The 18368-nt window shown below is 49.5% G+C and overlaps 2 protein-coding genes across 2 annotated transcripts in view; both read left to right on the top strand.

Moving 5' to 3' along the window:
• The first annotated feature begins 328 nt into the window (after positions 1-328).
• Positions 329-3002, top strand: LOC138601249 (H-2 class II histocompatibility antigen, I-E beta chain-like). The gene is made up of 6 exons (XM_069672831.1): positions 329-430; positions 750-1022; positions 1445-1658; positions 2049-2116; positions 2215-2328; positions 2935-3002. The coding sequence occupies exons 1-6, from the start codon at positions 376-378 to the stop codon at positions 2958-2960; spliced, it is 750 nt and encodes a 249-aa protein (XP_069528932.1). The 5' UTR covers positions 329-375; the 3' UTR covers positions 2961-3002.
• An 8286-nt stretch (positions 3003-11288) lies between these two features.
• tfr2 (transferrin receptor 2) overlaps positions 11289-18368 on the top strand; it is a 10183-nt gene continuing 3103 nt past the window's right edge. The window contains exons 1-14 of the mRNA XM_069671931.1: positions 11289-11432; positions 14925-14960; positions 15040-15250; positions 15372-15555; positions 15648-15788; positions 15860-15968; positions 16036-16278; positions 16377-16516; positions 16586-16761; positions 16832-16951; positions 17207-17289; positions 17838-17901; positions 18010-18077; positions 18232-18302. Of these exons, the coding sequence (XP_069528032.1) occupies positions 11289-11432; positions 14925-14960; positions 15040-15250; positions 15372-15555; positions 15648-15788; positions 15860-15968; positions 16036-16278; positions 16377-16516; positions 16586-16761; positions 16832-16951; positions 17207-17289; positions 17838-17901; positions 18010-18077; positions 18232-18302 (1790 nt within the window). The remainder of the gene's footprint in view (positions 11433-14924; positions 14961-15039; positions 15251-15371; positions 15556-15647; positions 15789-15859; positions 15969-16035; positions 16279-16376; positions 16517-16585; positions 16762-16831; positions 16952-17206; positions 17290-17837; positions 17902-18009; positions 18078-18231; positions 18303-18368) is intronic.

Raw genomic sequence — 18368 nt, 5'->3', positions numbered from 1 at the left:
TTACCTGTGCTTTAAATCACCTGTATGTGTGGTATCAGCACACCTTTACCTGTGCTTTAAAACACCTGTATGTGTGGTATCAGCACACCTTTACCTGTGCTTTAAAACACCTGTATGTGTCGTATCAGCACACCTTTACCTGTGCTTTAAATCACCTGTATGTGTCGTATCAGCACACCTTTACCTGTGCTTTAAAACACCTGTATGTGTCGTATCAGCACACCTTTACCTGTGTCGGCGTGCTTCAGCAGCAGACTCCTGTGCGAGTTGTCTGCCTGGTAACAGCTGATGCTGAGGTCATGTGATCAGGACTTCTGGTTGTTAGAGCAGCGCTCAGTGAGAGTGTGTCACAGTTTGAGGAGACAGCAGAGCAACATGACTTCAGCCTTTCTCAGCGTCGCCCTGCTCTTCATCAGCCTCTGCACCGCAGGTACGATCAATACACATCAATACACATCAATACACCATCAATACACATCAATACACATCAATACAGATCAATACACATCAATACACACATCAATACAGATCAATACAGATCAATACACACATCAATACACACATCAACACACATCAATACACATCAATACACATCAATACAGATCAATACACATCAATACAGATCAATACACATCAATACACATCAATACAGATCAATACACATCAATACACATCAATACACATCAATACACACAGCTGATCAATACTCTGTACAGTCAGAGGGTTAAACACTGATTGTTGTTCCTCAGATGGACACATGGAAATTCAAGTGGCCCGTTGTGTGTTTAACTCGACTGAGTCGAAGGACATCGAGTTCATCGCCTCTCTCTACTACAACAAGCTGGAGTACGTCAGGTTCAGCAGCAGTGTGGGGAAGTTTGTTGGATACACTGAGTATGGTGTGAAGCAGGCAGCATACTTCAACAACGATACTGCAGTGCTGAGCAGAGTGAGAGCTGCAAAGTTCTCATACTGCCAACACAACATTGGAAACTGGTACAGCGAAATTTTCCCTTATTCAGGTGAGTTTGTGTTCATGACATCATCGTGGTTTTAATGACCTCATTAACTCGTTAACAAACATTGACAGTTCATAACGATCAGGTTTGATTGACACACTTTAACCAGTTTAGTTTGAGCTCTATGACTGACTCATGTAAACACTCTGTAGATAAACTCCATCAGTTAAACACTGCATGTTCCCTCACTATGAAGTGACAGTGCCGACATTACATCAGCCTGTTTCTGAAACATCCCAAACTGAGACTCTCTCTCTGAGAGCGAGCAGCGCTCCTCAGGCGCAGCTCTCTGGCACCGCCTGCTGGTCAGCCTGTGTTCCTGCAGTGTGAGCTTTGTGCCGCTCGCTCTGAGAGTCAGGTGTGAGAGGAGACACAGAAACACTCGGCCGGCCGTCTGGACAATAATCAAACTGTGTGTGCTGCAGCCAAGCCCCAGGCCAGGCTGCACTCTGAGACGCCCCCTGCTGGTGGACACCCCGCCATGCTGGTCTGCAGCGTCTACGACTTCTACCCCAAGCTCATCAGAGTCACCTGGCACAGGGACGGAAAGGAGGTCACCTCTGATGTCACTTCCACTGACGAGCTGGCAGACGGGGACTGGTACTACCAGATCCACTCCCACCTGGAGTACACGCCCAGGTGAGTACAGCTCCAGCTCCAGGTCCAGGTCCAGGTTGATCCAGTTAGGTCAACATCCAGGTGTAGGTTCAGGTCCAATTCCAGCTGTAGTTCCAGGTGTAGGTCCAGTTCCATTTCCAGGTGAAAGTTCAGCTAAAGGTCCAGGTGTAGGTCCAGGTGTAGGTCCAGGTAAAGGTCAACAAAACTTTGTTCTAACACAGGATCCAAGTTTTGTCACGATTCAATAATCTGCTCAGTAAATGAGGCCCCAGGTCCAGCTTGATCCAGTTAGGTCAACATCCAGGTGTAGGTCCAGGTGTAGGTCTAGGTGTAGGTCCAGGTTCAGGTGTAGGTCCAGGTGTAGCTTTCTGTGTGACAGAACCTCTGATGTGTTGGTTTTGGTTGGAGCAGGTCTGGAGAGAAGATCTCCTGTGTGGTGGAGCACGCCAGCCTCAAGGAACCTCTGGTTACTGACTGGGGTAAATACCTGTCTGTCTGTACACCTGCTCACCTGTCTGTCTGCCTTTCTCGCTGTCTGTCTGCTCACCTGTCCGTCTCTCTACCTGTCTGTCCTCAGACCCGTCCATGCCTGAGTCTGAGAGGAACAAGATCGCCATCGGAGCCTCGGGACTGATCCTGGGTCTGATCTTATCTCTGGCTGGATTCATCTACTACAAGAGCAAGGCCCGAGGTGAGACCAGTACACCCAGTCTGAGACCAGTACAGACCAGTACACCCAGTCTGAGACCAGTTCAGACCAGTACACCCAGTCTGAGACCAGTACAGACCAGTACACCCAGTCTGAGACCAGTACAGACCAGTACACCCGGTCTGAGACCAGTACAGACCAGTGCACCCAGTCTGAGACCAGTTCAGACCAGTATACCCGGTCTGAGACCAGTATAGACCAGTACACCCGGTCTGAGACCAGTACAGACCAGTACACCCGGTCTGAGACCAGTACAGACCAGTGCACCCGGTCTGAGACCAGTTCAGACCAGTACACCCGGTCTGAGACCGGTACAGACCAGTACACCCGGTCTGAGACCAGTACAGACCAGTACACCCGGTCTGAGACCAGTACAGACCAGTGCACCCAGTCTGAGACCAGTTCAGACCAGTACACCCAGTCTGAGACCTGTACACCCAGTCTGAGACCTGTACAGACCAGTACACCCAGTCTGAGACCTGTACACCCAGTCTGAGACCAGTTCAGACCAGTACAGACCAGTAGAGTTTTAATGAGGTGGTTTCTGTTTGTTGTTGACCCTGTCCTCGTCTCTTCTCTATGATGCAGGAAGGATTCTGGTTCCCAGTAACTGATCCCGGTCCTGGTCCCGGTCCTGGTCCTGGTCCTGGTCCTGGTCCTGGTCCCGGTCCTGGTCCTGGTCCCGGTCGTCAGATGGGGAATAAGCAGCTTCCTTTGTTTCGGCTCAGCAGACTGTCAGTGCTGCCACCTGCTGGACCGGCTGAACACCTGATTCTCTGGTGCTCAGCTGGTCTGAACCCTGGTCTAGTCTGGATCTGGATCTGGATCTGGATCTGGATCTGGACTCAGCTTCCTCTACCTGTGATGCTTTACTGTGTGAATCAATATTTAACAGGATCAATAACTGCTGTGTGATCAGAGAGAATCCAGTGATTGGAGGGATTCTGGGCTCGTAGGTGTGATTGTTCGATTCTTATATTTTTACTGGAACATTTTCTAACCACAATAAACCTTCAGAAACTCACCTGTGTGGAGTCATTGATCAGGGGTCAATAAACAGGAAGTGTGTTATCAATAACCGCTCCTGGTCACTGAGTCTGACTTTCAGAGTCGTGTTTCACATCCTGTCAGGAACTGCTCACAGATTATTCCACGTCGACTCTCCTGTTGCTGAACTCCACACTCGTACAGGTACGCTCACACAGGCTGTCAACGTCCTCACGGTGTGAAGTCAGACGGGTCCCTGTGAGGGACATTTTAGCAGCTGTTTCTGTGCTAAGCTAACTGAAGCTAACCTCATATTTGGAGACTGTTAAACTGAAATCATGTGACCTTCACATCAAAGAACAACACAGTGAAAATCATGAACATGAACGTTGCTCCAGTGTGTGAATCAGCTGCACGGGGAATGTGTCGCTGCTGCTCGTCGGCCATGTTGGCTGCTTCTCTTTCATCCCTGAGGCTCCGAGTTCTCGCTGTCGCTCACAGACGTCACGCTCACCGGACGCCTCTCCTCCACGCTCCAGTCTCCCTCTCTGTCTTCACTCGTCTGTTACCTGCTGTTCTTCATGTGACGTCCTGTGTGACCTGATGGAGACACCGAGGAAGCAGCTGTTCTGTCAGGTACTGTTCAAACACTCGGGCTGGAATCGGTCCTGATGCTGGGAATACATCCAGTCATTCCCTTTAAACACATTAGAGCTAAAGCATGGAGCCTGTGTGGAACGTGTGGAGCAGGAGGTTCAGATATTTGTGTTTGAGGTCGGAGGTCAAAGTAAACACACAGCTGATGAAGCCTGTGACTGATGGACGATGAGGTTTGTTCCTCACTGAGTCCTGACTAACTAACCAGCTGCTCTCTCACATGTGATCAGGAGAAGCTCTAACAACAGCTCCTCGTGAGTTTTTAAATCAACCTTTATTCAGAATTCATCGATGACACGAAGACGAAACACGACGAGTGACTGACAGAAACAAAGAACAAGAAGGGTCCATACAGGCTCAAGTTCAAGAGAGGGCCAAAGGTCAGATAGCTTTGCTCTGTGTCAGTCCCTCAGTGTTTCAGAACACACTCTCCTCCCTGAAGCGTTGGATGTTTCCTGTCAGACCATTTGTATTGATGGATATAAACTGTCCCATGTCGAAGGAGGAGCTTAAAAAGAGAAGGTATCATTTCTGTCCCACAGAACTTATCGATACATGTTGAGATCAATACAGAAGAATTTCTCATAAACGCTCTGATGAAACAAACAAACAGTTTCTGAGTCAGAGTCACAGAACCACAGTTTGTTGCTCTATGCCGACTGTGCGGGTGCATCGGGCCCTGCAGCCACTAGGGGGCCCCCAAGCTGCAGGTTCAGCCTCAATATATTCAGGGAGAATGAAACGACCTGTCTTCATGTTATTGATATTATCTGTAGCCAGCCAGCGCCCCCGTGTGTCCAGTGAAGCTCTTATCAACTCAGACTAACGTAGGATATAAACCAAACTGAGATGCAGCGGTAGGTCAGCTGTGGCTCGTCATCAAGTCATGATGTCATGAGGCTGTCACTCAGGGAGCGGCTGCTGACAGGTGTGATGGGACAGACAGCTGCAGGTCAGGTCAGTGAGGATGAGAGAGTCGGTGACACGAGTCAGCTGTTCAGTGAATGTGTTGCTGTTGTTAGCAGAACCTCGTCCTGCTGCTGTTTAACGCTGCGCACACATGAACATGTTCACGGAGCAGAGGGGTCACCTCTAGAGACCTCACCTGCAGCACACACAGCATGAGGTTGTGTGTGTGCTGACAGGAAGTAGGACGTGTTCTTAAAGGGACCCTCAGCGGGCTGATTAAACACACCTTTGCAGCAGGTGACAGCTCGTCATGCTGCAGCCCACAGGTGTGTTTGTAGCTGCTGAAGCTCGTGTGGTAAAAGTGGGAGGGGTTTGTTTCGTAAAATAAATAGACTGAAAGGTTCTAAATAATATGAAGTATATTGTTTATATGCACATGAAAACACACTGCGTGTATCTGCTATCATTTCCTGTATTCTTCATGTTAGTAGAATAAATATGACAGAACAAAAAGTCACAGTGTTTCCCAACATGGTGCATCTCTACTGTCAGGGCAGGAACATGTCCCACCTCCTCTGTGCAGCCTCCACCTGCTACAGTCAGATATCTTGGTGCCATCGGAGGACCAAGCCCGGCTGAGTGAGGGTATTAAGAAGAAGGTCTTCGGTTACTGCCCCAAATATTCTTCCTGGCTCAGACTCAGGTGGCTCTGTTCACTCACAGCTCCACACAGGGCAGGCTCCTCCTCCAGACACACCAAGGCCTTTAGCTCACCTTCATACTGTGCACATGAGTTCACTTACTCTGACAAGAGAGCCAAGAGAGCTGCAGTCATGTGTGAGGACCCCGTCTCACTCTGTCAGATAATACTCTGCTATGTGTAATAATATATATATAATCTGAGGGGGTACCCCCCCTGTTGGATCTGTGGCAGTGACTGACGTAGAGGAGGTCAGTGTTCACCTCCATCATCACTTTCTGGAGGTTTAAACTGACAGAGTTTCACAGATCTCTGTCCCTCTTAGAGTGCACCAGGTGGATGCATCTCCCCGGATCACGCTGAAGGCTTTGGACCCCCCCATCGTAGGCTGACAAAGTAGGCCCCGAACAGCCTCCTGCACAGGGTCCCCACAAAGCTAGAAACTGTGCACAGAACACACAGGGTTCAGATCGTCTCCAGCCTTTTCACAAACAGTTTGTTGGACAGATGAAATGATTGTAAACCTTCAGAGACGAACGATCTGTCACAGTGAGCTCAGACCAAGGTAACACGGTCACAGTGATGCTTCTGTCATGTGTGCTGCGAGGAGCTGCAGGGGAGCGCGTCGTGTGTCTGCACAGTCTGCTGCTACGCTCGTCATCCTTCATGTTGAAGCCGCTCAGCAAACATCTGTCCTCAGTGTTGGCTGAGCGTTCCACACATTCCTGCAGCGGTCTGAACAAACAGCTGCTGCATCACAAACCACGTTCTGCTGGAGAACCACGTGTTCCTGCACGTGGAACTTCTTGATCTTTGTCTTTAACCGATCGAGATATGAAACGTGATTTTGGAGCCACTCGTGGCAGAAAGTGATTTGTGTTTATATTGTGTTTTATTGTTGAATGTTTGGACAGAAGAAGGCGACACAAAGAGCTGCTCTGTGAGAGCGAGAGAACTGGAGAGGAGGTTCTTTCTATCAGAGTCACATTCAGAAGAAACTGTGGAGCAGCCGTCTGTTCAACGAGCAGATGAAGCACCAGAACGTTTCTCTGTTCTTAGTGTCTGATTATATCACGTGTGTGGAAGTCGAGCACGCTGACGCCTCTGACTGAAGGAATTACATGAGACGTTCTTGTTTCTATGATGAGGCTGATTTTTATAAACGTCATCACTGAGAGTCTGTTTAACGAGACAATCCTTCAGCGTTCCACAGTCACACCACCTCTTAGTGACCCGTCAGAATCAGAACATCTTTACTGTCATTGTGAATGAAGTGCAATCCTTTGTAGTGCAAAAGAGCTTATAAATAATGAAAACAAACCACAGTATAAAACAACCCACTCACTCACCACAAAACCACATTTCACACAGTCCTTAAAGTGCATGTCTGGTGTAAGACAGTGTAAGACAGCGGTGCATGTTATGTGAGTCGCTGCCTGGCAGAATTTAATGCAGCGACGGCTGCAGGATCAAAACGATGTTTTGGTCTGTTCGTGCGTGTTCTGATGGCCCTGTATCGTCTGCCTGATGGAGCATTTCAAGCAGATTGTGTCCGGGTGTGATGAGTCCTGTAGGACGGCGAGAGCTGTACTGAGGCAGCGGGAGCCGTGTAGTTCTTCCAGTGGTGTCAGAGGGCAGCTGATGACTTTGTGGGCCACCTCAATGACCCCTGCAGCGCTCTCTTCTGTGCCACTGTGCAGCTGGCAAACCAAACACAGAGGCAGTGTGTCAGGATGCTCTCGATCCAGCAGCGATAGAAGGACACCAGCAGCTTCTGAGGGATGTTGTGCCTCTTGAGAACCCTCAGAAAATAAAGTCGCTGCTGGGCCTTCGTCACCAGCTCTGCTGTGTTTGTGCCCCACGTCAGGTCCTCTGAGATATGGACTCCCAGGAAGCAGAAGTCTGAGACCCTCTCCACACACTCCCCACTGATGTGCAGAGGCTGGATGTCCGTTTTCTCCTTCCACAATTAGCTCCTTGGTTTTCGATGTGTTCAGGAGCAAGTTGTTGTCCCCGCACCACGCCGTCCAACGCTCCACCTGGTCCCTGTAGACAGACTCATCTCCTCCAGAGATGAGCCCCACCACGGTGGTGTCATCTGCAAATTTGACGAAGGTGTTGCTGTGGTGTGTGGGGGTGCAGTCATGTGTGTACAGGGTGTAGAGCAGGGGGCTCAGCACACGGCCCTGTGGGGAGCCGGTGCTGAGGCTGAGAGCTGTGGAAAAGTGGGGTCCTACTCTGACCCTCTGTGTGCGCTCTGTCAGAAAGTCCTTTATCCAGAGGCAGGTGGAGTAAGGAAGTCCCAGATTTGACAGTTTGGAGACCAGTCTGTGGGGGAGGATAGTGTTAAAGGCAGAGCTAAAGTCTATAAAGAGAAGCCGCGCGTAGCTCCCCTGCTGCTCAAGGTGGGACAGAGCAGCGTGGAGGGCTGTGGCTACGGCTTCCTCAGTAGACCTGTTAGCCCTGCATGCAAACTGCTGTGAGTCGGAGGTAGGAGGAACGAGTGATGTGATGTGGCTCCGGACCAGTTTCTCAAAGCACTTCATCACCACGGGGGTGAGCGCTACGGGCCGGTAGTCACTGAGGCCGGTGGTGTTTGGCTTTTTGGGCAGGGGGACTGTGGTGGAGGATTTGAGGCAGGGTGGGACAGTGACTGAGACAGAGACTGGTGAAAGATTCTTCCATCTCTCATGAGCAGCGTGTCAAAGTTAGGCTTCATGTTCGGGTGGAGAGCTTGAACATGTGATTGTGCTCCGTCTGCCTGATTTTTACAAACATTTATTACCAGATATCCGACATGGAAGACCTCCACACTCTGTGGTATGAATGCTGCCGTCTCTGAGTGGAGACAGAGTGCACATCTTAACATCCAGAGTCAGCCCTGATACCTGAGAGAACTCAGACCGTCAGATTCTCCTGTTTCTGTGAGACAGACAGCCGTATCATCAGCTCGCTGGCAGCACTTCATTCCTGTGTCTGAGGCTGTGATGCCTGTGAACGGGTCGTTCTGTACGGAAAGCCGTTGATGACTAAAGGAACCAAAGAGGAGCTGCTTGATCTCCTTGTTTCAAACCTCAGGAGGTGTTAAACCTGCGAGCGTTCCCAAGGGAACTTTAACGGAGCTGTTACAGTCAGTATATAAAGTCTGCGTCGCTCTGTGAGAGACCAAAGCCCAACGAGTCTGATACATCAGAGGAGAGACGGCGTTTCACAGCATCACAGACTTTATACTTTAAACTGAAGGAAACTGTCGTCTGTTCCAACGTCTTTGTAGTCGATCGGCTCGAAGATCAATCCAGTGTTGTTGCTAACATGTGTGCCGTGTATCAACCAGACTGACAGCCATCTGTACCTGTGTCTGAACGTCATCTCAGCGTTTGTGTGAAGATGTGAGCAAATCATTTTCCATCATGAATAATGAAAGTGACTCAGTGATGGAGCAGTGACGGATCCTTGTTGGGTTCAGGTCTGAAGGATGGACGACGGAACCTGAAGCACTTCATCAAACGCTGCAGTCAGGCCGTCACTCGGGGCTTATTGTCTTTAATATATTCATGCTCTCTGTGAGGTCATCCAGGGGTCAGGGCTGATCATCTGATCAATATCACTCACGCGTTTTCTGTAATAATTTGGACATGAAAGAAAGATTGGAAATTGATAAATAATTATTCAGAATTTGGGGATCAAGATTAGCTTTCTTAAGCAGCGGTTTAATGATTGTGGTTTTAAACGCTGAGGGCACAGAGCCCATTGAAAGTGACTTGATGATATCAAGGACAGGACTGTTTAAAACAGGAAGCAGTTCTTTGAAAAGAGTGGATGCTACAGGATCTAATGTGCATGTTGCAGGTTTGGAAGCAGTTACCAAGCTGCTAAAGGCCTCGGAGGAAATCATATTAAACTGTGAAAGAGTGCAGGTGGTCTGAGCTGCTGTGCCTGCACCCATCAACGTATTATAGAAGTCGCAGCCCTCTTTCTGGGAGGACTTTGAACCAGTGATTTTGTCTCTAATTGAGTCAATCTCGTTCGTAAAGAATTTTAAAAACTCATCCGCACTGAAAGAGGAGCGATTGGCAGGGGTATTCTTTGTGAGTGTAGCAACAGTGTCAAACAGAAAACGTGGATTATTTTATTTTTTTTTAAAGATTTTTTTTTTTGGCCTTTTGGCTTTATTTTTATAGGACAGCTGAAGATAGACAGGAAATGTTGGGAGTAGAGAGTGGGGGATGACATGCACAAATGATCGGCAGACCGGGAGTCGAACCTGCGATCAGTGCGACGAGGACTGTAGCCGCTGTAGATGGGGCGCCTGCTCTATCGACTGAGCTAAACAGCGCCCCGGATTATTTTTATTAATGTTAATCAGGTTAGAGAAATAAGCTGTCCTAGCAGCTGAGAGTGCACCTTTATAGCTCTTAGAACTCTGACATTCACCACCTGCGCTCAAGTTGTCTGCAAATCTGTTTGAGAGCTCAAGTTTCATCTGAAAACCCCGGCGCTGACTTCATCCGAGTGCGTTTTCTGATTGTAAGAGGAGCGACAGAGTCAAGCACTTTGAGAACTATTCAGATTATCTGTAAGAGAACTGAGGGAAGCAGAATTTGCACTTCAGGAGTCAAGTTAATCGGGTCAACGCTCAGTCATTACACACTTAGCAGTCGCATCGATACAGCGATAACTATATGTATCAGACTCTGAACACTTACTTGGATTACAAAGAGAGACATTGATTAGGACACAGAAGTGATCAGAAACTGGAACCTGTAGAGCTGAAACATCAACATCCCTTCCCTTTGTAAACATCAGGTCCAGTGTATTTACACGATTGTCGGTGGCATCTTTCACGTGTTGGGTAAATTCAAGACTAGTAGCTATATCCATAAATTCCATTGCTCTCGTGTGTAAACAGTCATTTACATGTTAGTTAAAATCCCCCAGTAAAATTAATCCATCATCTTTCACAAGGGCAGTCGACAACAACTCTGAAAACTCGGACAGATGGCGGTCTATAGATGGTTAATGCAAGGATGTGTTGTTGTGTTCTAATAACCATGGCTAAATATTCGAAGGGTGAAAACTCTCCTAAAGTGCAGTCAGAGCAGTGAGTGAGTCAGGAAAGATGGTTCTTATTCCACCCCCTCTCTTACCTTGTCTCGAACAAAGGAAGCTGCAGTTTGCAGGAGAGGCCTCACTAAGTGTCACTGGTGCAGTGGATGAGAGCCAGCACTCAGTAACAAATATAAAATGTAAACCATGTTGAGAAATAAAATCATTCATATGAAAACTCTTAGTAGAGAGAGACCTAATGTTTACTAATGCAAACTTCAGCTCATCTGAGGAGGACATGGAAGGTCCAGAGAGGTTCAAGTTTTTCCTATTTCTTTGATGTCCAGTATGAGCACCAGCTTGAGTTCTATTACACGAACGGGTATGCTGGGATTATTGGTAGAACTTTGATTAAATGGGCCGAGCCCAGTGAGATGCTGAACTTTTGATCCACAATAAAACCACAGACGAGCGCGTTGTGATTGAAGCCAGTTGTGAAGGCTAAGCAGTCTGCTAAAGGCTCACAGCCGATTGATCGTTGGTAGGGGACCGGAGATAAAAAACTTTTCAGAGCGTTAAAAAGCAGATCGAAAGCCTTTTTTAATAGTTCACATTGTCTACGTGGGATGTCATTAGTACCAGCATGAACAACGACTGTAGATACGGAGGGGTACAGTTTGAACAGTTTGAACAGTTGGGGAAGTTCGGCGATAACATCAGTTACCTTAGCTCCTGGGAAGCAATGGGTCACCGCCGACTCGGACCAGAGTCTCTGATGACGAGGGTCGTAGGTTGAGGGCGTGACGAGGGGCCATTGAGTGAGCTCCAGTGACCTCAGCGGTGACCTTAACTTCACCTGTTTGTGTTGTTGGAGCCTTTAGAGGACAAATAATCTCTCTGTGGGATTTATGGAACTTTGTGTGCGTGCAGTCTGAGCTCCAGCTTTAAGTGAGTTAAATGTTCGTGTTATTGTGTTGATATATTGTTAGCACTAAGTAGCAGGTATACTGTGCTCGCTTTAGCTGCTTGTTAACCTGTGCAGTGTTTATCAAACATTTATTTAATCGTCGGTCAGTAAACAGGAGTCAGGAGTTGTTGGCTTTTCCCTGCAGAGATTACAGCGGACCGTCGTGATGAAGAGACCGGTTATCTTGAATTTCCCGTTATGCGTCTTTCACCCGCTGCTGTCTCACGAGCGAGCAGTCAGTCCGCTACTTCTTTAGTCTGATAACTAAACACCTGCAGTCAGTCACCGACAGAATCTCCTCCTGGGAAAGTCAAACCAGCTCATTCATGATTTATACCGTCTATGGATAATAACCGTTAGCTACGCTGAGGAGCATATAGCCTAGCTTCATAGCCGTAGCTGGCTGATTCATGCGGCCCGCCCATAGAGCTCAGCCATAGGCTGTAGCTCGGTCGCGCTCCGCCTCTTTGCCCGTCTCTGGATTAGCCGGCTCTGGCATTTCCAACATGGCGACCCCCAGCGGCGGCGCAATTCGGGCTTCAAAGCGCTTCTTCAGAAACCAATGGGTGACGTCACTGAGACTACGTCCGTTATTTATACAGTCTACAGCTATGTCCCAATCCAGCAGCTGCAGCCTTCGAAGGCCATATTTGAAGACCGACTGCGTCACAGAAGAACGTCGAAGTCTGTCACAAGTTGAAGGCTCCTTCAGATGCGGCCCACAAATGTGTCCTCCGTTTCCCCGGCCGTGAAGGATCCATGGAGTGCATCCTTCGTGACCTTCACGTGGCCGAGGAATACACTTTAAAATTAACAAGTTTTGGTTTCAACTCAATCGAACAGCTGGAGATGCACATGTTTAAGAAAACCGACGGGCCCTTGACACAAATTATCTTTGAAGGTTAACTTGTGCAACGTTAGTTATGCTAGTTACCTGTTGCTAGGCAACGTTAGCGTTTGGCGTTTGGTGTCGCAGGGGCAGACCAGACCGTCTTGTTTCAGTTTGGCTTTAACGTCTACGCAGGCTGTGAGTGGAGCATCCTCCGTGGAGGCTGCAGCCCCTGGATTTAGTGTATCCTGAACTGTAGCAGCTTTTCACACTGAGTGTTATAAACAGTGTTCAAACACGGCGTCTTTCCTCTCTGACCAGCAGAGGTCCCTCAGGTACTCTCGGGATGCATCAATGAAGACACTTCCTGCTGTAAACCTCAAAGAAGAAGAAGAGGCACACATGGACAGGTACTTTGTACAGCTGAAGGCAGGATGTGCCCTGACCACAGCGACACCTGCAGAGACAGGTGAGCAGGTGGAAACAACACGAAGCTACATGCTAACGAGTACCCTGAGATGCTTATGATGTCAGACTGTCCTATCCTGGCATGCTAGCAGTGTTCTTCCTACGGCCGGTGGGACGACGTGGAAACTAGAGTCAGAGCACCGTCTCTCATAATGTAGCCTGAAATGTTGGTGCTTTTGTTTTCTGGTTTCATCCTTCAGCCATCACCTGTAGAGTTTAATCACACTGAGGAGAACTGACCAGGTTTAATCGTTTATTTGCACATTAGAGGATCAAAATGTTCCTCCTGGTCTGACTCCTCCCTCTGTCCAAAAGAAGCTAACACAGCACTGTTGCTTTAAACCATGTGTGCTTATTGGACACACACACACACACACACACACACACACACACACACACACACACACACACAGTCAGAGGGAGAGATCAGAGGCAGACGGACGGTCAGAGCGACAGGTGACAGAGAGGAGGAACAAACAGGTCTGTGAGTCGTGTTTCAAAAATGTTAGCTGTAACATTAATCTGATGTTAGAGTCAGTCTCAGTGTGTGTATGTGTGTGTGTGTGTGTGTGTGTGTGTGTGTGTTTACTCACTGTTAACAAAGTTAAGCAGATCAAACAACACACTGACCTCTGACCCCTGTGAGGAGCCAATCACAGCGGGCTCAGAGGACCACCTGCTCTGACTGCAGCAGCGTCAGAGGAGCTGTTGTGTTCATGAGGGAGGAGGACGCTCATCCGTGGTTCAGACTGAATCTGTGTCCATGTTGGCTTCATGATGTTTCCCTGCGTGTACCTTAGTATACCTGAGTGTACCTGAGTGTACCTGAGTGTACCTGAGTGTGCCTGAGTGTACCTGAGTGTACCTGAGTGTGCCTGAGTGTACTTGATTGTACCTGAGTATACCTGAGTGTACCTGAGTGTGCCTGAGTGTACTTGAGTGTACCTGAGTATACCTGAGTGTACCTGAGTGTATTTGAGTGTACCTGAGTGTACCTGAGTGTACCTGAGTATACCTGAGCGTACCTGAGCGTACCTGAGCGTACTTGAGTGTACCTGAGTATACCTGAGTGTACCTGAGTGTACCTGAGTGTACTTGAGTGTACCTGAGTGTACCTGAGTATACCTGAGTGTACTTGAGTGTACTTGAGTGTACCTGAGTATACCTGAGTGTACCTGAGTGTGCCTGAGTGTACTTGAGTGTACTTGAGTGTACCTGAGTATACCTGAGTGTACCTGAGTGTACTTGAGTGTACCTGAGTGTGCCTGAGCGCACCTGAGTGTACTTGAGTGTACCTGAGTGTGCCTGAGCGTACCTGAGTGTACCTGAGTGTACCTGAGTGTACCTGAGTGTGCCTGAGCGTACTTGAGTGTACTTGAGTGTACCTGAGTATACCTGAGTGTACTTGAGTGTACCTGAGTGTACCTGAGTGTACTTGAGTGTCCCTGAGTATACCTGAGTGTACCTGAGTGTACTTGAGTGTCCCTGAGTGTACCTGAGTGTACCTGAGCGTACCTGAGCGTACTTGAGTGTACCTGAGCTCACCTGAGTGTACCTGAGTGTGCCTGAGTGTACTTGAGTGTACCTGAGTGTACCTGAGTGTACCTGAGCTCACCTGAGTGTGCCTGAGTGTACCTGAGTGTACCTGAGTGTACCTGAGCGTACCTGAGCGTACTTGAGTGTACCTGAGTGTGCCTGAGCATTTCATCTCTTTGATGTGAGGATGTCAGATGGTTTCAGATTTTCGAGGAGCCGACAGCACGTAGAAACCCCGACGTCACCACAGACTGTTTATAATAAGGGGGCGGAGCCTCTCTGATGTCACCCACTGGTTCGTCAGCTGCATTCTGAAGCCTGGAGTTCAGCAGTTAGGCCATCGCCATCTTGGTTTCTGGGTTTGTTTGAACAATAGAGGGCGGAGCTGGAGAGCAGCGAGTGGCTCCGCCCACTTCCTGTATTCAGCCTATGGGGGCAAGTCTGGGTTTTGAGTCTCTAACTGTCTGTCTCCTCTGCAGGTTGTCATGGACACCATCAGGACTCGTCTGAGACAGGTAAGACAGGTGAACTGCATGGTGACAGGCTCCTCCCCCTCTCACCTGTGACCATGGTTACACCTCTCTCTCTCTCCAGTCTACCTCTGTGTCGCTCCAACGCTCAGTGGGCGTGGCCTATGATGAAGAGGTGGGAGGAGCTCCAAGGGTGGAGATGAGGTTCGTTACATCAGAGGAGGGAGAGGCGGGGCCTAGTAGTGACATCACAGCATTGGTGCTGGGGTATCGTCATGGTTACCGTAAAGCCTGTGTGTTGCTGTGTGTTTCTGGAATTGTTGTCTTCACAACAGGTACACGCACACACACACACACACACACACACACACACACACACACCCACACACGCACACACACACACACACACACACACACACACACACACGATTAAAGTGGGCGTCTTCTGTCTCTCAGCATTCCTATTGGCCTATGCACTGTTTGGTGGGCGGATCCACTGCTCCATGAAGGGGGATGTAGATGAACAGCCAGGGGGTGGGGCTAAACCACCTGCAGAGGGAGGGGCGGGGCTTTTCCTGGGAGAGCTGAGGGTGATGATGAGGAGGCTGCTGCAGGATGAAGATATCTTCAACACCGTCAGGTGGTCCTATGTCCTGTTCACACATGATCTGTCCACATGTGGATCCATCCGCCGCTGAAAATAGTCCCCAATGAATGTGTTTATGTCCTCAGTCGAGTCAGCAGAGCAAGTCACCCTCCCGGTTCCTCAGAGGGGAACTCTCTGGCCTCAGAGATCCTGCGGCGCTTCAGGCAACTACAGATGGATCACACCTGGACTGAGTCTCTCTACGCCACGCTGCAGTTCCCGGACAGGTAGGTAGGTCGCAGCAAGTATCTGAGAGCGTGATGACGAAGTAAACACCTGTATGTCTGTGTGTCTGCAGGTCTCAGAGGAGCTCTCTGTGGCTGCTGGACTCTGCAGGACGTGTCTCAGAAGAGATTCCTCTGAACCCGTCGGACTTCTGTCCCTACAGCGCATCAGGAAGTACCACGGTGAGTCAGAGGGACACAGGTGTGTCTCCATGGTAATTCAGTTATGTTCACCTGTCTCTCTCTGCAGGGGGGCGTTGTTTATGCAAACTACGGCCGTGCTCAGGACTTTAATTGGCTGAAGAGCGCGGGCGTGTCTGTGGGTGGCTGCGTGGTGGTGATGCGTGTCGGGGGCGGGGTCAGCTTTGCTGAGAAGGTGTGGTTGGCTGAGAGTAATGGAGCGGGCGGAGCTTTGATCTACCCCGACCCCGCCGATCTGCCGCAGGACCCACGGCGACTAGGACTGAACACACACACCGCTGTGTCTGAACATGTAACACACACACACACACACACACACTTATATACACACACACACACACACACACACACTGACCAATCAGCACCTCCTTTTGCCTTGTCCAATCACAGGTCCACCTGGGGTCAGGTGACCCCTTCACCCCTGGCTTCCCCTCCTTTAATCACACTCAGTTCCCGCCCATCCAGTCCTCCGGCCTGCCACTCATCCCAGCCCTGCCAATCAGTGCCACTGTGGCTGCCAAGCTGCTCAGGTGAGCCCTGCCCCCAAGATTACCTGCCTAGATGGTCCTTTGACTTCACTGCATCTCTCTGTGCCTCAGCCAGCTTTCGGGGCCTCCCTGTCCTCCGTCATGGCGGGGCCGGCTGCCCTACGTGCGCTGCATGGTCGGACCACAGTTCAGCTCTGGACGCAGAGTCAAGATGACAGTCCACAACGCCATGACGCCCATCCTGCTCAACAACATCTTCTCCTCCCTGGAGGGCCGGGTGGAGCCAGGTAACACCTGCGTCAGAGACCTGGTCACATGTCCAATCAGATGGTCCTATAACCTTCATTCCTCCTACAGACCAGTACATCATCCTGGGAGCACAGAGGGACTCACTGGGTCCAGGAGCCGTCAAGTCCGGAGTTGGTACGGCGATCCTCTTGGAGCTGGCCCGAACCTTCTCTGCCATGGTGAAGAACGGTAGGATTCACCTGCACAGGTGTGCTCACTGTGCTAACAGTCAGTGACAGGCTGCTGCTGACTGGTTCTTGTTCTTTGGTGCAGTGTGAGCATTCAAGCCGAAGAGTGTCCTGTAACTGTGACAGACCTGATCAGCAGGCAGCACTGATGGCCTGTTCTGCGTGTGTGTGTTTGTGCGTGTGCGTGTTTGTGCGTGTGTGTGTGTGTGTGCGTGTGCGTGTGTGTGTGTGTGTGCGTGTGTGTGTGTGTGTGCAGGTTTCAGTCCCAGGCGGAGCTTGCTGTTTGTCAGCTGGGATGCTGGAGATTTTGGGAACATAGGAGCGACAGAGTGGCTCGAGGTTCGTCCAGTCAGAGCGCAGAACACACTTGTTACACACCTCAGAGGAGTCTCTCTGACCTGGTCGTTTCTATGGTAACACAGTGACCTTTTAGGGCCTGTTTCCACTAACGCCATTTATTGTGCTGGCAGCGCCCACAACCTCAGTTTCAGACCGCTTCTCAACAGCATTTACTGTTGCTAGGTTACAAAAGTTGCGTGGCAGCACCTCCTCTTCCCTCGGTTATCTCTCTGTGTGCTTAATGTTTGATTTTAGTCAATACATTTTCGATAAATACATTTTACAAATTGTAAACATTGTAAAGGAGTCGTGTGTTTAGCTTCTTACCAACCATTGTTATTATCACAGTTATTATCAGAAGTCCCGCCCCTTCTTGATTTTGATTGGTCGGTGAGGAAGAAGTTATATTGACGAGCGGTGTTCCAAAGAACACTTGGCGCTGACGTGTGTTGGCGCTGAGGACGCTGAACGCTGCGTCATGTTTAGAAAAATGTGCTGCCAGTGAAACACACCGTTAGTGGACACAGGCCTTTACCTCTGTTTGCCAGGGTTACCTGTCCATGCTCCACCTGAAGGCTGTGGCTTACTTCAGTCTGGACCAGGCCATCATGGGTAACAGCTCTCAGCCAATCACAGGAGACCTTCTTTAATATGGCAGCCAATCAGGCATGAGATGAAATGAACACCTGTGTGTCTCTCTCTCTTCCTGTCTGTCTGCAGGTGATGACGTCCTGTCTGCCTGCAGCAGTCCTTTGCTGGCCGACCTGCTGGACGCTGCGTTCAGACAGGTGACGTGTGATGTGTGTGTGTTTATATACAACGTGTGTGTTTATCCATGCATTGAGACACACAGGTTTGTACTGTCATGTTCAGTGTTGGGACGTATCCAGGGGATCACAGTGATGTCACTTCCTGTTACATGTTAAACTGTTTGACTGACAGGTGGAGCATCCTAAACATGCAGGTCAGACCATCTACAGCCAGGCTGAGAGAGAGGGGGGCAGCTGGAGGATGTGAGACACACACACACACACGCACACGCACGCACACACACACACACACACACACACACACAACAA

Source organism: Semicossyphus pulcher, unplaced genomic scaffold (assembly GCF_022749685.1).
Source record: "Semicossyphus pulcher isolate SPU_LCO1_2020_fin unplaced genomic scaffold, fSemPul1.0.p SCAF_21, whole genome shotgun sequence".
In the NCBI taxonomy this organism is placed as follows: domain Eukaryota; kingdom Metazoa; phylum Chordata; class Actinopteri; order Labriformes; family Labridae; genus Semicossyphus; species Semicossyphus pulcher.
The sequence above is the reverse complement of the archived record's forward strand: the minus strand, read 5'-3'. Positions and strand labels throughout refer to the sequence as shown.